General features: G+C 37.7%; 1 protein-coding gene across 2 annotated transcripts; it reads right to left on the bottom strand.

Moving 5' to 3' along the window:
• Positions 1–1792: 1792 nt before the first annotated feature.
• Positions 1793–15640, bottom strand: TFAM (transcription factor A, mitochondrial). Of its 2 annotated transcripts, XR_002524347.2 has the most exons (8): positions 15397–15640; positions 14702–14820; positions 12731–12801; positions 12175–12324; positions 10123–10218; positions 9559–9709; positions 6556–6612; positions 6026–6040 (listed from the first exon to the last, which is right to left on the bottom strand). XR_002524347.2 is itself a non-coding variant. In XM_003903929.5 (7 exons), exons 1-7 carry the CDS (start codon positions 15495–15497, stop codon positions 5921–5923), a joined length of 714 nt encoding a protein of 237 aa, XP_003903978.2. In that variant the 5' UTR covers positions 15498–15640; the 3' UTR covers positions 1793–5920. The 2 variants fall into 2 exon arrangements, 1 of the variants encoding a protein (XP_003903978.2); XM_003903929.5 differs by lacking the exon at positions 9559–9709 and having other exon boundaries at positions 1793–6040.
• Between the last annotated feature and the right edge of the window lie 3864 nt (positions 15641–19504).

Here is a 19504-nt window from a genome sequence, read left to right as displayed (position 1 = left end):
ATTTGTAATTAATTTATTTTATAGGGGCCTTATGTCTATTATATATACAGAACTCCTGAAACTCTATAATAAATGAGATAACCCATTTCAAAATGGGCAAAGAACTGGAATAGATGTTTTTCCAAAGACATACAAATGGCCAAGAAGCACATAAAAAAATGCTCAACATCATTAGTCAGAATGTAAACACATCAAAATCAAGAGATTCTTCACACCCACTATAATGGCTATAACAAAGACATACAAGTGTAAGATTGCCATATACGTGATTCACTCATTTTCAGCCACTACTGCCAGCTTAGGAAGTTAGGAAGCTCCAAGTTATAGCACCACTCCCACCAACACTAGCTCCATATTATTTAACCTAAAGAACGTTTTAAAATGGCCAGTTCCACCCTCCAGATTCTGGCCCAGGTATCTGCATGCATTGAGGGTTGATTCTACTCAGCCATAGTTGAGAATCACAGCACCTGGCTTGAAAAATAAACCTATCCTGCAGTAGCATATCACTCTACTTTCCTCAGTTTGAGTAAAATATTCACCAGGGAGAAAGAAACCTCATGTCTACTCACACATACCCCTCTCCTGCCCCATGCATCCTGTAATTTCTCTCCAACCACCTTAAGGGCTTTTTTTTTTTTTTTTTTTTTTTAAATTAAAGATAGTGTCCCGCCATGTTGCCCAGGCTTGACTTGAACTCCTGGGTCAAGTGATCCTCCCATCTCAGCCTCCTGAGTACAGGAAGCAGCCACCACACATACCCACCTCCACCCACCTTAGGGTTAATCTTTGTTACTAGCCTTCACTACTCAGAATTAGTGAGACCTCTCCATTTCTGCTTCACTCATGTGGTTTGCTCACACTGACACCAACGAACACCTGTCAATCCCTATGTCCCTCCTGTCTTCCAAAAATGCCTAGAAACTGCTGCTCTATTGACGGTAGTTATTTCTTGTTTTCTAGTGTTGCTATTATTTGTCTACTGTACTTGGTTTTGCATTTTAGTCACCTGAATGATGTCTGGAAGAAGGCGGTTTCACTATTTTCAAATCTTTTTTTCACCACTTTATTGTCATTCAGATTACTACAAATGGTAAGTAGAAGCTTTGCAAAAGTAAAAACTGAGTGGTAGGAATCATTTTGGGAAAATATTCTGGTCCAATTAATATTTGATACTAAGCTTCTATAGCATCAGATGTTACTTATGTCAACATAAAGAGAAAATTCCTTTATTTTAAAAATTCTCCATTACCCCCATCTAAATATTGCCTGATAGTCACAGTATAAATTCAAGCTTGGAAAAACTACTGGCATCACTAAGTATCCACTGACACCAAAGTTCCTCTTCATCTTAGTTACACAACTACTGATGACCTGTTCTGACTGGTGACTGAGGGGAAGAAATAGAGAAATGAGTAAGATGGTTGGTAATACTTCAACACTTCTCAATGATTAATAAATTTGGACCCGTCGTCTCATCACTTAATCCTACCCAACATTTAATGCATGAAATTTCTAGTAAGAAAAAACAGAACCTCATAGATGGGTCTAATCAAATCAGCCCTTTCTAAAAATATGAAGGCTAGCAGTTGGTAACCTATATAATAAAAGGTCACTGTGTCAAAACCATGTAGTCCTTTCCCCTTTCCCCCACTGTATATCTGATTTGTGGGAAAGGGGAAATGAAATAAGATAAACTTTAAATTAATACAAGCAAAAAAGAATAGTCAGAGATTTTCTTTTGATATCACATATGTAAATCAGAAACCAATATATAAATGATGCTCAGTGATTTAAAAAATGTTCAGTTTATTTAAAATTCTTGTTCAGAGTCAACTTTATTTACTGGCTCCTTAACCAGTGAAACATTCTGAAATGTATTAGAGAATGGTTGTATGTTTTATGTATTTCATATCAAATATAATAAGTGACTTAATCAATTAACAAAAGTTCTTTGTTTGTGAATGATGAGAAAGACTGACACTAGCTTTGTATGGTTTTACTTTGGAAAGCTTTACAAATTTAAAGTAATAAATGTATTCATTTTCTTATTCTTTGCAGAAGTTCAATTTTAAAAAGAACATTACTGTTTTAAAATTTCAAAACATACAACACAGGCTGTGCTTGTAACATTTTCAGATTTGTCTGTGATAGCTTGATGTGATTAAGAGGAAGGAGAGTGGCTGTGAGTGGAGAAAAGAGGGAGAGAATATTCTTATAGTAAATGTTAGTAAAATTAAGAGAAATAATGGGTACTGTCACTCGCAATATAAAAACTTCTTGCTGTTTTAGTACAACCTGGTGGTGATAAATTTTAGGTACAGAAAACATCAGAAAAATCAATAAAGTGTTCTAATTACTTTAAATCTACTTATTGTATGCTACTTTTTTTTTCAATTCAGAAATCTAAATATACACATTCAGAGCAATTAGTGAAAACTAACATATGCCTTGTCCAAAAAAAGAGACATTTCCAAAAAAGGAGTTAGCCAAATACAATAGCATGATTACAGAATTATAGCAAGCTGAATATGTACACAGTATTATTTAAGCAAACATCAGAAAGTAAAATAAATACACAACCCTCTCTTCCCTCATCAAATTACTTTCATAAAACCTAATATTGGTATTGCAAAGAACAAAAGTATAAAAACTACTGTATGACTATTCACAACAGTATACACCCTGCTTGATTTCATTTCTTCAGCATCTTTCCTTCTAACACTCAGGTCCTACAGCAACTACTTTGTTGGATCAAATTAAGAAAAGTCTAAAAACTAATAGTAAGCTGTGATGGTTTGCACCTATAATCCCAGCTACTCAGGAGGCTGAGATGGGAGGATCCCTTGAGCCTGGGAGTTCAAGGCTACAGTGAGCCATGATCACGTCACTGCATTCCAGCTTGGACAGAACAAGACTGTGTCTCCAAAAAATATAGTAAGGCTTTATGACCAAGCATGGTGGCTCACGCCTATAATCTCAGCACTTTAGGAGGGCAAGGAAGGAGAATCGCTTGATGCCAGGAGTTTGAGACCAGCCTGGGCAACACAGCAAGATATCATCTGGACAAAAAAATACAAAAATTAGCCAGGCATGGTGGTGTGCAACTACTGTAGTCCCAACTACTTGGAAGGATCACTTGAGCCCAAGAGGTCAAGGCTGCAGTGAGCCAAGATCACACCATGCCCTCCAGCCTGTGCAACATAGTGAGACTCTAACACATACACACACACAATAATAAGACTTTACATGAATGGTCATTGGTTATGATGTTCTTATTCTTTATAAGAGAAAATCTGTGTATACTGTTACAACTGAATGGTATTTGGTATATGCCATGCCAGTCTTCCACATGTACTGAAGTTTAAGAAAGGCTTGGATCCAGTATGTATTCTGGATGTCGGGGGGAAAAAAAAGCTTGGAAACCAGGTTATCCTATTATTTAAAATATTTAAAATTACATTATTTTAGAAACAGAGAACCAAATACAATTTGATATTACCATAAAATAGTTTTGCTCTTTTTTCACTGTTTACACCTTTCCCCCCTACATTAAGTTGTGTAAGTACTTGAGAAACATACTTAACACCGAATATATTGGGAAGTTATGATATGAATGTTAAGTATAAAATAATACGGGTAGTTCATGTTAAAAGAACTCAGAGGAAATTTCCCTGCAGGTAACTACAAAGATGTTTTTCATGCTGCATTTGTCCTGAGATGTTTATGTAACTCATTCCTCTATCTCAATCATTACATACTACTCATTACAAACACTCCTATGTGCTCTCTCAGCTCATCTGAAGAGAACGGAATTGAGTCGATGATTTGAGTTACGATTTTCTCCATTCTCCTAAAGACTGTACATAATTAGTACCATTCTAGATGACACAGGGACTTAGGGCTGAATTTTCTCCTGAAAACCAAATTGAGAAAGCCTGTGATAGACACTAGCACACCTCCTTCTCTTTCCCCCTACTCCCAGACTGCTCTGGCCTCAAACCTATCCTATCTATTTCACCAATGGCTGACACTGTCCTGTCTGCACCGAGAGTGAGAAGCACCCACAGGGAAAAGTTATTTTAAAATATCCAACTTTATATATTTAAAGCCTCATCTTTCCTCATAAGCTATTTTCTCTTCCGTTCCTACCTTTGTCAAGCTCAGCATATAACAAGTCATCTTTTTGTGACATCAAAGTCTTCAAAAGTCTTTCTGGAGATCTAGAATCTACAATTTCTAAATATTTTGCATAACATATAAAGTGCATGTAAATTGAGTTATCCTACACCTGTGAACTGATGAGAATTATTCTGCTCAAACAGGCAGTGAAAACCTTTGCTTGACTTTCCTAAAAGGATAAACAAATGCTAAAGAAGGATCGCTTTCAACTACAGTGAGATTTTTGTGATATGTGCTAACTGGAAAAGGTACATTTTTACTAAGCCATAAATAATTTTAAAAGAATATCATTCCACAGTATATGGATCTTTTTCATTATACTGCAATGTAATTTGAAACTAGATTATTTTCCTTGCTAACACCAAGAAGCAACAATTTGTTTAGCTTATCTAGTGATGACCTTTTTCCTCTTAAAGGTGACAATGATTCTAAAACAAGAACATCTGAAAACAGTTGAAAAAACTATCCCAACACTTTAGTACATTGGAAAAGTGGTCATATCACACTATACTATAGACCATGGGTTGGTAAATTTTTTCCATAAATGGACAGATGGTAAATATCAAGCTTTGTGGGCTATAGTTTCTGTGGTAGCTACTCTGCCACTGTAACAGAGAAGCAGCCATAGACAAGTAAAAGAATGATCTTGTGTTACAATAAACTTTATTTATGAACACTAAAGATTCATGTTAATTTTCATGTATCATAAAAGTCTTTTAAAAAAACATTTAAAATTATAAACACAATTCCTAGCTCACAGGTCATACAAAGCAGGCAGCAGGCTGGATTTGACCCACAGGCCATAGTTGGCTATCTCTTAAACAGGCTTTTATACATTATGCAAAGTGTTTCAAATTCCAGAGACTTTGGAGACTTTTCGTTTTTTAGATTTCTCATTTTAAAACATATATAATACAAGTTTTCTTTCTGGATCAATATACTCACATGAGAGAAAATAATTCAGAAAAAAATAAAATTCCTTACTTAAAAAAAGGAAAAAGCTGTAAAACAAATGTTTCGTCTTAAAATATATTTAGGAAATGTAAAATTAAAGATTAAAAATTTTATTCTATGCAACAAAATAATATGCATAAATCTGGTACATAATTTCTTAGTTTTTACTTTAGAAAAAAGACAGTTAAGAAAAAGGTTTATAAATTTCTCAGTCCCTTTTATACACAGTTGCAACTGAAACCAGCAATCACTTAGGTGTACAACCATCAACTCTGAATATAATATGAATTATACCTAGGAACTGTAATTTACCAAGATGAGTTTTGCCTGCTTTTTGAAAAATGCACAATTATATCACAGAACGTTGTGTTTTCTACAATTTGTAACAATTTTGAAAAGGAAACTCTTGCCTCCATAATATAAGGAAACAAGAATACTCTTTCCATAGTCATCATCCTGTATAAAAAAAAAACTTTATAGTCTGATTTACCTTTGTCAAAGGTAAAATGATTCACATTTGCATGGATTACTCTGATTCTCAGTAGTTCCTAAACACAAAACAAATTTTGCATGAACCTTTACCTGGGTTTTCCAAAGCAAGTATTACACTGGCAGAAGTCCATGAGCTGAAGAAAAAGACACTGAATATAAAAGGTTTACCAACTTTATCCTTTCTAATTTTACAATAGCTTCAGGCATTGAGACCTAACTGGTTTCCTGTGCCTATCCATTGTGAACACATCTCAATCTTCTACTTGTAATACTCCTCAGCACCATATTTTTGTCATTGCTTTATTGTGCGACGTAGAAGATCCTTTCGTCCAATTTCAATCATGCGTTCTTCCCAAGACTTCATTTCATTATGATAACGAATTTCGTCCTCTTTAGCAAGCTGAATATATATCTGAGAAAAAGCATAACTGTTAAAATGATTTACTTATTTTTTGAGATAAAATGATTATTTAAAATCGCAATTAATTTCTGGAAAGGTTCTGTATATACTTTAGAAATTACATTACCATTCTACATGTATAAAGGCAGACTGGAGAAGAAATATTTTCATGAGATAAAAGTTAGATGAGGAAAATGTTAAGAGATAGACTGTTATCTCTTTGAATGAAATTGTTACAAGTTCAGATCTTGAGGTGCAGGAAGGGGGCAAGAGCAGGGTATGACTGCCACTAAATACAGTGGACACTCAGGCTTATGAGTGCTGTGGTTTCAAATACCAATTTTATTTGCAGACAAAAAGTACCAAGAGAAAAATGTCAAACTGGTTCTAAGAATATGAAAATAATTTTAGAATACCTGTATTATTAGAAATATAAGGTTGTCTTCACATGAATCAAGCCTTGCCCTAATACATTCTCTCACAGATATCCTAAGTAGACACTTGAGACTAACAACCATAATACTCACTTCCTTTTCAGAATCAGACAGATTTTTCCAGTTTTCCTTTACAGTCTTCAGCTTTTCCTGTAAAACAATATATGTTTAAGTTAAGGTAGATATGGGGACTACAGTGACCTTTATTATTCATTCCAACAACAAAAACTCAGATACCAAGAATTACAGGCAAGGCCTCATCAATTCTTAACATCTTTTCTCTCTAAACAAAAACTATCAAACTGTTACAATTTCTAAAAATGAATTGAATGAAGGTATACATTTTTGATTCAGAAATATTAATATTCAGGTATAATCTATATGTTGACATAAACTAACCTCAAAGTCTGTTTTTATTCCTTCCATGTAGCTTTAGGTTTTATTTGAAAATCTGTGCTTCAGTGTTTAGATACAGTAATAAGAACAATACAACACAAGTCCAGTAAGTCTACTTAGCTGAACTTAATTATATGACCTGGAAAAGGTTATTTTACCTCCCTTGGGCTTGGCTCTTCATTTATAAAATTAAAGGGATAGAATTTTTTTGTTGTCGTTTTTTTTTGAGACAAGGTCTGTCACTCAGGCAGGAATGCAGTAGTATGATCACAGCCCACTGCAGCATTGACCTCCTGGGCTCAAGTGATCCTCCTGTCTCAATTTCTGGAGTAGCTGGGACCACAGGTGTGTACCACCATGCCTGGTTAATTTTTTTAAAACCCTTTTTATAAAGATAGGGTCTTACCATGTTGCCCCGGGCTGGTCTTGAACTCCTGGAATCAAGCAACCCTCCCACCTCAGCTTCCCAAATTGTCAGCATTACAGGCATGAGCCACCGTGCCCAGCCAAAGATGTTTATTTTTGCTCTCCCTAAAATCCCATTAAACAAAGAAACCTTTTAAGGCATAAACCCACATGAACAAAGATAACAGAAGAGGGCACTGACAACACAAAATTCTGGAAGCGAAAAAGCAGATGCATTAGTGGTAACTCACTTAACTGACAAAAGAAAGCTAATTGTTAAACGGACAGTGGAGAAAACCTAAAAGCAACTGATTTACAATACAGAATTCCCAAGTATCTCAGGAATTGGCAGCACCAGATAGGTATAAAACAGGTGAAGCTAAGGTTAAACACAAGATTGGCTGAAAGACTGTTTAAAAAAGATTAGGGCTGGGTGCGGTGGCTCACACCTGTAATCCCAGCACTTTGGGAGGCCGAGGCGGGCGGATCATGAGGTCAGGAGTTCGAGACCAGCCTGGCCAATATGGTGAAACCCCATCTCTACTAAAAATACAAAAAATTAGCCAGGTGTGGTGGTGCACGCCTATAGTCCCAGCTACTAGGGAGGTTGAGGCAGGAGAATCGCTTGAACCCGGGAGGCGCACGTTGCAGTGAGCCAAGATCATGCCACTGCACTCCAGCCTGGGCCACAGAGTGAGACTCTGACTCAAAAAAAATAGAGAGAGGTTGGGTCGGGCATAGTGGTTCACGACTGTAATCCCAGAATTTTGAGGGGCTGAGGTGGGTGGATCACCTGAGCTCAGGAGTTCGAGACCAGCCTGAAGTAATATGGTGATACCTCGTCTCTACAAAATACCCAAAAAATTAGCCAGGCTTGGTAGCACATGACTGTAGACCTAGCTACTCAAGAGGTTGAGGTGGGAAAATTGCTTGAGCCCGGAAGGCGGAGGCTGCAGTGAGCTGAAATAGTGCCACTGCACTCCAGCCTGTGTAACAGGCTGCCTGTCTCAAAAAAAAAAAAAAAAAAGAGGTTAAATTTCTACCATGGCAAATTGTAGGACATTTATCCTCTCTAGAGAGTAAATTAGTGTCACTCTGTGAAAACCAGGTACAGGTACAGTTGAAGGAAATGGCACCATGCTAATAGCAGACAGATTAAGTTAAAATGTATCCAGCAGTTCAGGGGGAGAAAAAAAAAAAAAAGGAAAGAAAGCTAAAGGAAAACAGTACGGAAAAAATAAGAAAATTAGAGGACCAGCTCAGAAGATGCATATACAAGTAGCAGGAGTTCTAAAGGGGAGGGAAAAAAGCACCTGATCACATTCAAAGGATGAATAATCAAAACAAGTTTTAAATTTCTCAAAAGCAGTACAAAAAGGTAGAAGAAAAGGAATTTTTACATTTTGAAGGAATAGGTTTTCCAAACTAGAATTCTATGCCCAGTCTAACAAGTGAATGTGAGGATACAGACATTTTCAGACATGCAAAACTCAGAAACTTAATTTCCCATGCACCCTTACCGGGAAAGATGCTACACAAGAATCAGAGAAAACCAAAAAAGTAAACAACAGAAGCAAAAGCACCACCACAAGGATAATGAAGGAGATCTCAAGATGTTAGCTGTATACTGGGATTAGAAGGCAACAGTCACACTGGAACAAACCCCAGTTTTCAGAGTTAAACTGAAAGAAAAATACATCCTAAATTTACTAAAAGCTGGTGAATACTGAGAAGTTTGAGGGTGAACTATTGGTAAGTACAAAAAAAAAAAAAAACCACAAATCTAACTGAACAAAGACATAAGCAACTTCAGGGAAAATAAGTTTCGTAAGAAAGAAAAAATAATCATAGCATATGACATAGCTCAGCTGTGAATAAGCCTGCATAATCATAATCATAATACTATTAGCTTGGTGCAAAAGTAACTGCTGTGTTTGTCATTACTTTTAATGGCAAAGACCACAATTACTTTTGCACCAACCTAATCCAAACACACAATACCGAGCTAACCAAAATTTTAACCATATTGGGAGGTAGAGGAATGGAAACATGAGAACCGTAGGATGACAGTTAAATGTATACCTTAAATGGTGGTAGGTAATGCTTAAAGCATAAGATAAACAATGATTTAAGTTGAAAAAAAAAATCAAGAAGCAACAATATAAAATGTTATTTAGGGATACAGAAACAGAATTTGTAAAGTGAACTATAGATATAATAATCCCGAAGGCAGAATGCCAAAAATTTCATCTTAGATTAACATGGGTTAAGGATCTAAACATCCATTTCTCTTACCATGTCATATGATTCAAGAAAAAAAGCAACTGCCCATTTGGAGCTTCTAAGCAGCAAAAAAACAGGAAAGACTAAGCCACAGCAGGGATTGACAAGCTTTCTGTTTTCTTTGACACACTGATATGATGACATTCATAAGCATAACACATCCCTATGGGCATAACCAAAATTTTATTAAAAGATATAAATGACGCAACAGGTTACAATCAATTCCTCATAGAAAATATTGCAGCTCTACTCTCATTCTTTCTAGTGATTGTAAAACAGTTAAGAACTGCTGAAGCAGAAAAGCCTCCAGAAGAACTTTAACATCCCTACATATTTAAAAAAATGTTAAGTATTTATATTTAAAAAGTTGGCAATGTATGTATGTATGTGTTGGCAACTACATACCAAAATTGATTGTATGTGGTAAGAAAAAACATTTTTCTTAAAAGAGGGCCTTATCAAAAGAGTTTACTGTCTGGATATCCACTACTTTTCTTCACTACCTGACATATGGCACTCTAGACTTTTCCTGTCGAAGTATTTTTTAAATTAAACAAAAATGTATTTCAGCTTTACCTGCGGTGAATCACCCTCAGCTTCTTGGAATCTTTCAGCTACATAAACGTTATAAGCTGAACGAGGTCTTTTTGGTTTTCCAAGCTGTATTAACTCCTGAATTAAAAAAAATTGGAGGGTCGGAAATAGTGTTAATCTCCATGAGACTTAATTTTACCTACAGAAACTTTATTCACTACTATGCATTACAGATTATTCCTTAAAGTGAATGTTATGATTCTTATATAGTGTGATTATTACATCTTGTGGTCAGAATTGTTTTGACAGCACTATTTTGAAAATTATATTAGATTTCACCAGTTACTTTCCATACAAAACCATTTCCTTTACCTAATATTTTCATAGTCTCCGTGAAATATATAACTGAATATATATGTACAAAACCTTTTTACAAGATAAAACAATCTCAAGCGCATCCTTGCAAGACACTACCGTCCCCTTGACCAAATCACTGCATGCTTCCACCACGACCCAAGAACAATGGACTATTTGTTTAATAATCTTTCATCTCATTCCATTCTCTGAATGTCTCCACCTTTAAAGCTCCATCGTTGTGTTAAATTGGTTTTACTAGTTACCAAAAGGGAAGAAACTATGGAAAAGAATACAAGTATCCCTTACTATCAGTTTAATTTCTGAGTTCAGGGAGTGATACTGCATTATCATACTTAAGTTTCTGAATTTGGATGGTAAGTAGTACCTGTAATTTATAAAATTCTGTGGCTCTTAATAGCAATTTGGCTATAATCAGTAACAAATTCAACTTTTATTCATAACTATAAGTAGGACTCCTCTGATTTAGTTTCTTCTCTCCGAATCTCTCAGTCACTAAGTACTGAAACTACTATAGACTCCAAGCACTTTGAAACTTAACTATTTCCCTCTTTGTTTCTAGAGCTACCACTAGCGATTTCTCTCCTGAGGGTTTTACTTGTAACTTCCTAGTCCTCACACTTCTCACTTGATCTCTGAACTAGCTGGTACTGGGAGTCAAGAACAACTACAAAAGAAAGAGAGAATGACAAGGGAAACTTTATAAACGTCCAGTTCTCGTTTCTGGTCCTCTCTACTCTTAGCACAGTGGGCTGGGCACATTAAGGAGGAAGGGAGAATGAAAGAGGGAGGATATACTTTAGTAATCGCTCTTCCAAACAGCATCCTTATGTAGACACTCTATTTTTCACTCTTAGTATCTTTCTGGCTTCCTTTTACTGATCAGATCAGCCACCCTAAAGTAGCAGTACCATGGTCTCAAAACTGGGCGGGTCCTCAACCCTAGTGCTAGGACAGCTTAAAACATTAGGGTCAGGGAAAGATGTTTTGGCGTCTCACATTCAAGGGTGTAATCTAGTCTTTCAAAGAAATAGTTTTAACTCTGATGATCATTTTGTAATAGTGCAGGTACACGACTAGCAAACTGACCACCTCACAACTAATACTGGCTCCACGAAAAAAATGTGTAACTTTCAAACAATGACATTTATGTGAATTAATACATTAAGCTGGGAACTACAAATTTTGAACCATGTGAGGTTTTTAATAATTACTTCTTTGAAGAAAAAAAAAAAGAATTCCATTCTAAAGGCACTTAATTGATTAGATAAAACTGGCATTTTCCTGATGTGTTAATGAATTAATGCAGTCTACTCAGCAATATTCCATATCAAACTCACCATAATCTATAGAATAATTCAAATCAATACGTTATTCTAGAGAAGACTCAGAAGCAAAGATTCTTGCTACTCCTGGTTTGACTGTTTCATAACTCTGTTCCTGTAGTTTTCATTACTGTTCTACTAACTGTACACCTTAAATGTGGATACATCTGAAAGTAGCAACAAGGATTTCCAAACAGACTCAATGACAAGTGGTCCTAGTGGCTAGCTCACTTTTCAGAAGAGAACTATCCCACTTCTGCCTAACTGAAGAATACCTGATGACATTCTACCATATTGTATCTGCCTATTATTATTAAGAGAAAACTACCTATATTCATAGTTATATAAATCTCAATTCTTTACCATAAGAAAAAAGTATTTCAATGATACTCACTTTTCTTTTTGTCACAGCTTTCCTTTTTAAACGCTTGTCCAGGATTTCTTTTTCCAAAGATGTAATCTCACTTGGAGTTAGCTGTTCTTTAAATCTGCTTATCTCTTCTTTGTATACCTCCCAGTCCGCCTTATAAGCCTCTCGATATACCTATAAATAAAAAACCCAAATCAAGTCAACAAACTATTGCTGGCAAATTCAACACAGCACATGCCAGGGAAAGGCAACTGCATGACTTCAGATAGAGAGATTTTATCACCAGGTGGAAATGTGCTCTAGGATGAGGATGTATATGGATTAAAACATACATTTTCCTTATACATACTAATCAAGGTGAGAGTTTAGTAATCAGCCTCCATTTTCAAACTGCTGACACTTCTTCACCTTCACCCCATACATCCATATTCTCACTATGCAGATGAGAAGATATAAAGTTTCTTTGTAGATAACAGATTATTTTTTAAAAAGTCTGATCCATCTGGTCCTTTAAAGGACATGACAATAGCTCCTAACTGCAGAATAACTGGTCAGCCATGTTGAAAACTTATGTGCTTACTTTTTTCTCTGAATCAGGAAGTTCCCTCCAATGCTTGGCAATTCTTCTAACTAGTTCTGTAGTTTTTGCATCTATGGAATGAAATAAAATGAAAAAAGATGCCACAATTTTACATCTCAGGATAATTTCTAAAGATATCCAGGAAAGCACAATCCATACCACACATAACTTAATAAAATGATTTAACTTTCCTGTATCCAACTAATTTAAATGTAAGTAATTTATCCAACGCTATTAAAAGTCTGTTATCTAACAACTAAGGAGTATATCATATACCACCAGAAACAGTCAACAGTTTGATTACTAGGTGTTTTTTTTTTTTTTTGAGACAGGGTCCGTCACCCAGGCTGGAGTGCAGTGGCACAATCTAGGCTCAATTCAACCTCTGCCTCCTGTGCTCAAGTGATTCCCTGCCTCAGCCTCCCAAGTAGCTGGGACGACAGGTAGGCGCCATCATGTCCAGCTAATTTTAGTATTTTTTGTAGAGACGGGTTTTCGCTATGTTGCCCAGGCTAGCCTCAAACTTCTGAGCTCAAGCAATCCACCTGCCTCAGTCTCCCAAAGTGCTGGGATTACAGGCATGAGCCACTGCACCAGGCTGATTACTAGTTTAAGAAGCTGGATGATTAATTGCTTCAAGTTTTTTACTTCCATATTTCAAGCAAAATACTTTTTCAAGTCTTTGAGGACTTATGAAACTTATAAAAGCTAACAACAAAATACATTCTCAATTCATAACATTGCCTCGTATTTCAGTAACAGAAATATCATTTGGAAACAAACTATTCGAAATTCAATCTGTTATTCTCCACTTTCTTCTTCATCTTAACCGGAATGATGGCGTGCAATTAACTGATTTTTTAAACTACCTGTTAGTACTAACTCTTACATTTAAAAGATGTGGGTATTTAAGCATGTCTCTGAAACTAACTCCTTACCTATAACGTGAGCTGCTTTTTTTTTTCTTTTTTGAGAAAGGGTCTCGTTCTGTCACCCAGGCTGGAGTGCAGTGGAGCAATCATGGCTCACTGCAGCCTCAAGTTCCTGGGATCCAGTGATCCTCTCACCACAGCTTCCCAAGTAGCTGTGACTACAGGCACTGTGCCCCGATGCCCACCTCATTTTTTGTAATTTTGGTAGAGACAGGATTTCCATGTTTCCCAGGCTGGTCTCTCAAGCAATCCACCCATCTTGACCTCCCAAAGTGCTGGGATTACAGGTGTGAACCACCTCACCCAGCCTAATGTGAGCATTTTTTATTATAGTTCGTTAGATTTTCACAACTGCCCTGTGATGCTTTAGAAATCATAAGGAAAAAAAATAGCTATTACCTTTACACTATAACCTAAAATAAGAGCCCTACAGGCTTTCTAGGGCATCAACAAACATCCTACCTGGAAATGTTTTTTTTCAGGAACCAAAGACAAGAAAGGATTTATCTTTTACAACCCACCAGTCCCCTTGGCAAGGTTGAGGTCTGAATCAAAGAACCAGAGTGGCTCTGAACTCCTATGATGGAAAGGTTTATGTTTTCTTATCTTGAAAGCTCCTGAAAGCAGCAGTAATTTGCATAGAACTTTACAGTTTATGGATGCTTCCACAGAAGCTGCAACGTTATTAACAATTCCCTGAAGCAGAAAAAGGAGGAGCTAAGCAAGAGAAAATAATTCATCAGTGGTCCTCTAGACCAAAGGCAACCAGGCCCGAAATTCAGCTTTTTTATCCTCTTCCTAGGGTGCTTTCTACACTACACGTTATTTTTAAAATACCGTTTATTAGTTCTCACTTATATTGAAAGTATGTTCATTTGGTATAAAATAGAACTTCCTATTTTACAGGAAATAGGAATCACTGCAGTGATTGTTCCTGCAGTCACTGAATGCTTTAGTACTGCAATTCAACATTGCTATTTAACTGCTTAATGGCATTTTTATTACATGAGAAAAGGGTACAAGCCCCCAAACACCTTACCTGGGTTCTGAGCTCTAAATATGGGTAGTTGTTCTTTAGAAAATCGAAGGTAAGAACTTACAGGTTTCTTTGGACAACTTGCCAAGACAGATGAAAACCACTTCGGTAAATACACAAAACTACATATGAATAAAAAGAAAATAACCAGTATCAGATGTTTAACTGTCAATATTCACATGTATATTATGAGCATAGATCCCAAATAAGAGATGTCATCAAGATACTCCTATGTCTCCAACGCCTTCAACAAGAATGCTAGAGACTTATTAAAACCCTGTCCTAAACGGAGGGGAGCGACTGCAGGACGGAAGTCTCAAAGCCCTTACCTCCTAGAAAGGGCAGAGAGTGGAGGAAAGCGTCTATACTCCAGCTCCTGGGCCCCGCCTCCTCAATGCCTAGATCGTGGCCAGACACTCCGCGCGAATTCGCAGAGGCGGCGGAATGCATCCAAAGCTACAGTGAGGAGGGGTGGGAGGAGCGAGTGGAGGGTAGCAAGCAGCAAGGTACGGGGTATTAAGGGAGTCAAGGCCTGGTCTCAAAGCCACAGTCCCCTTGGCAAGGTCGAGATCTGAATCAAAGAACCAGGGTGGCTCTGAACTCCTAGGAGGGGCAGACAGTGAAGGATGGGGTCTACATTCCAGCCCCGGGACGTCCTGGGCCCTGCCGCCCCCTAGGGCACAGGCGAGCGGGCCTACCTGAAGGGGGAGCGCAGTCGACTCCCACAGCCGCTGCACAGCTCCACTCCGGACCTTCCCAGCGCATTCAGCACGCCCCACATGCTCCGGAGAAACGCCATCGCTCCAGCGGATGAGGCAGTGACCCGGCCCCAATATCGGAGAACCTCCTGACACTACAGAAAACCCCCAGCAATCACAACTGGAACCCGCGTGCGACCCTCCGGTGTTTGTTATCATGCCCGCCACTAGTGAGGCACTATGGGAAATCTGTTAACATCCGGTCGGTAGATGGGGGCGGGGCAGGGCGGAATTGGCGCAGGCGCGGGAGAGCGTCCCCGGTGGGCGGCACTGCGTGGGAGGAAGAGGCGCCGCGGAGATGAAGGGAAACCGCAACCCGCTAGCCTGCGGAGGGCTCTGGCCTCGAGGGGGCGCTGCTGAGCCGCCTCTGGCCCCGACGGCCCGGAGCAGTGGGTTCCTCTGCCCGGCCAGGAAGGTGATGGAGGGACCGCGGCGGACGCACCCCGACCCGGCGTTGGCCGGTGTCCGCCCGTGACGGCCACAAAGGCTGTACGTAACAGACAGTCCTGCATCCAGGACCCCGAGGTCCGATCGGCAGGTGCTGCGCGAGAAGCGCAGCGTCTCAGTTCAAGCCAGGGCTGGGAGCTCGGAGTTCAGAAATAGTACCGGGAGAGGAGGGGATTCGCAAACTTAAAACTGCAGATTCCAAGCCTTTACCGCAGAGCTTAATTCCATGTGTCTGTGTGGGGCCCATTAATCTGCATTTTAGCGAGTTCCCCAGAGTTTGACAAGTTCTAATGTCTGTGGTCTTGGGACCACATTTAAAGCAATATAGTTTTAGACTGTTTATTCTGCCATCTACTGCAGTCTTCCAGTCTGGCCTCCAGCCTGCTTAATTTGAGCGGAGGAAACTGACTAGTTGTCCACAGTCTCTAGTCTCAATTCTCGTTCCAGTATTAACATTAACGACTTGGGAATATTGCATTCCCTCGTTAAGATTCAGTTTCCCCCTCTGCAAACGAGGATGTTAGACTAAATCAGAGTTTTCCCCACCAAAGCCCTGAGAACTTGTGACAAGTATGCCTGAGACATTGATGTGTCAAAAATTGCTGTACAATTTTTTTATTTGTGTTATACCATTTTCTGTATAGGCAATGGCATGAAAAAGATTAGGAAGACCTAAAGATATCTAAGGGTCCTTCCAGCCCTTGAACACCAGTTGTTTCAGAGCTAACCACCTTCCGAGACAGCCTTTCTTCTGTTGTATAGCCATAATCGTTAGAAAATTCTTACCAGTGTCATATTGAGCTGACAGTCTATTACCTTTCTGTAACTATGAAAACATTGGCTCTCTGGAAGTAGGACTAAGCCTACTTCTTTTAAGCGGTAATAACCACTTCCCTTTTATAGACTCTCAGGGTTGAAAGGGACCTTCCAAGTCATCTGTTCAAACCTCCCATTCTGGCATGGAATAAACAGGTTTTCTTCCTGAGTATATACTATGTACAACGCCCTAAACATAGATAAAAGACACAGTGTTGTGCCCCAGCCCACCCCCGCCCCCAGCGCCAAACGGTGAGACAAAGTAGTAAATAATTACAACACGGGGCTAAGATAGAAGTTACATTTAAGTTGATTTCTAAAATAACTTGTTTCCCTCTTTGTTCTAGAATATTTTTGTTCTTTCAAATGTTTGACATAAACTTCTTTTGGATATTAAACAAACTTTTTGTTGTTTGCAACTTTCATTTGTATAAATCTTGCTGTAAAGACCTAAAAAATCAAATCCGTAACATTTTTCTTCACATACCAGTCTTCCTTAAAACTCACTTACATTGCAGTGATAATTTTACTTCTAAAAGCAGAATTTGCAAAGAAACATAACTTTATCCACTAAAACTGTCATTTAACAAAAAGACATGGTTTATAATTACTTTATAAAACATGAAGACTTACTGCGTCTTTCCCAGGGTCCCTTTGTTGTAAAGTTCATCTAATCCCATGACTTCAGTTATTAGTTGTAGCCTCATGATTGCCATATTGAATCCAGTCCTCTCCTTTGAGTTCCATATCCATATAACCCCTGTCTTCTGTACATTTTCACCATCATGTCCCACAAGTACTTCAATTTCAACATTCCCTGAACAAAATTCACTATCTTTCCCCCTCTTGAAGTCCTTTTCTTGGTAAGAGGCACAAGTTTTCCCCTTTAATCATCCGAGCCAGTAACTTGATAAATCATTTTAGAATCTCCCCATTGACACTGCACCCACCATTAACCAACTGATGATGAGTATTGCTGATTCTACCTCATTCATCCCTCTACTATGTATTCCCTCCTCTCCAGTCCCATTGCTGTTGCTTTTGTTCAGGCCAGTAATATGCTGGTAAATAGCTCTCCAAAAAGGAAAGCCCCAATTTATAGTGTTTGCTGAGTTCTATGGTGTAAATACTCCCACCATTGACAGATTTCATGCTACTGACAAATTTTTCTTTCCCTATTAACATGCAAACACACATATTACATAATCAGCATTGCTCCTCTCTTTCTATTGAACTTTTAGTATTTCTTAAATTAGCAATATTTGAGCAGAAACATTGTGGTAGTTGATGAAAAATTAAAACAACACACCCTGAAGTTGGATTGCACTTTAATATTTTCAGAACTTTTAAAATAACTTTGATTGTATGATTCACAAATCAAAAAAAAAAAAAAAAAAAGGTTGAGAAGGTATTGTCATGATCATTATTCCCAATTTCCAGATGAGAAAAATGAAGTTCAGAAAGCCCAACTCATAAGGTTCCAACAGTAAGTTGTGTAGGTAAAAATTGCAATTCATTGTCCTGTGCTTTTCGTTTGTATCCGATCACTCAGACTCAGTGAACATGCCGCATCATTCCAGCCCAAAATATTTTTATTGGATCGTCTGTAGTGTGTGAGTTCATATCATTTACTTGTGACATCATGTACCACTCTGGCTTCTGATCTTTTTCTCTATGTATACATATTTTTTTTCCTCAATAGATAGTAAGTTATATTAGGAAAAGACTAAATCTTATGCCTTCTTTTATCCCCTATTGTACCTAGCACAGTACACTAAGCATGATAGATGGATGAAGAGACAGACGGATGGATGAACTGATAGATAGATGACAGACATATAGATACATAGAGAGAGATGAATAGTGCGAAAAGATTACCATCTGCACAAATTATTTATATATAAATTTCGCCCCATAGAGAACAACTACCTGTTAGAAGTGTCATTTGCCAATAGAAGGACACATTTGCCAGTGTATGGAGATGGAAACCATGTAAAATTCTGAAACATACACATCCATGAAAGTAATGATTATGGTTCATTGAGACTTCCACATTGGTAAAGCAGCAGGTAGTGTCAAGAAACAGCAGGAGCAACTGGAAACCTGGATAATTCCCTGCTGAATAATGCAGTTAGATGCACACAGATCACTAAAATGAAGAAAAAATATTGCTAAGAGAAAGCAGTCTTGCTTTTGTAATTATAATAGATAAATAATTTAGCTACAACAGAAGCAATTACCTAATAGGTTTTAGCAGGATAAACAGATGTGATTCTGAACTTGTAAGTAAAATATCTCTGGAAATAAGATCATACTATGAACACCACGTTTAAAGACAATTTCCTCATAAGCAATTACATAGCACTGTGATAAGCACTTGAAAGGGACACAAAAAGGATAAGACATTGATCCTGCCCCAAAGAGCTTACACTGTGATTGGGGGAACAAAGCATAAAGACACAAAAAGAATAAAAGTATAAGAGTGCATTGCAGAAATGAGAAAACATTTTACACCGTGAATATCTCCTAGCTTATTTTTTCTGTGAAGCAAAGTTTTAATAAATTACATATGGAAAACTACTTGTATAATTTTTTCTTTCAAACCATTTTTATTGACATAGAGTCTGTTTTCATGCCACTGGAGTCGGCCTTTAAAATCAATATACAAAATAAGGGAAAGAGAAATAGAGAAATTAGAAGAAAGACCTGTTGCATGTTAATAGTTCCCAGCTACCCAAAATTATTATTATCTGTAAATTATATCTCAATTAGAACAAAGTCTGCA

The sequence above is a fragment of the Papio anubis genome, chromosome 11 (genome assembly GCF_008728515.1).
Source record: "Papio anubis isolate 15944 chromosome 11, Panubis1.0, whole genome shotgun sequence".
Classification (NCBI taxonomy): domain Eukaryota; kingdom Metazoa; phylum Chordata; class Mammalia; order Primates; family Cercopithecidae; genus Papio; species Papio anubis.
Note: the sequence above shows the minus strand (reverse complement) of the source record. Positions and strands in the feature narration are given on the sequence as shown.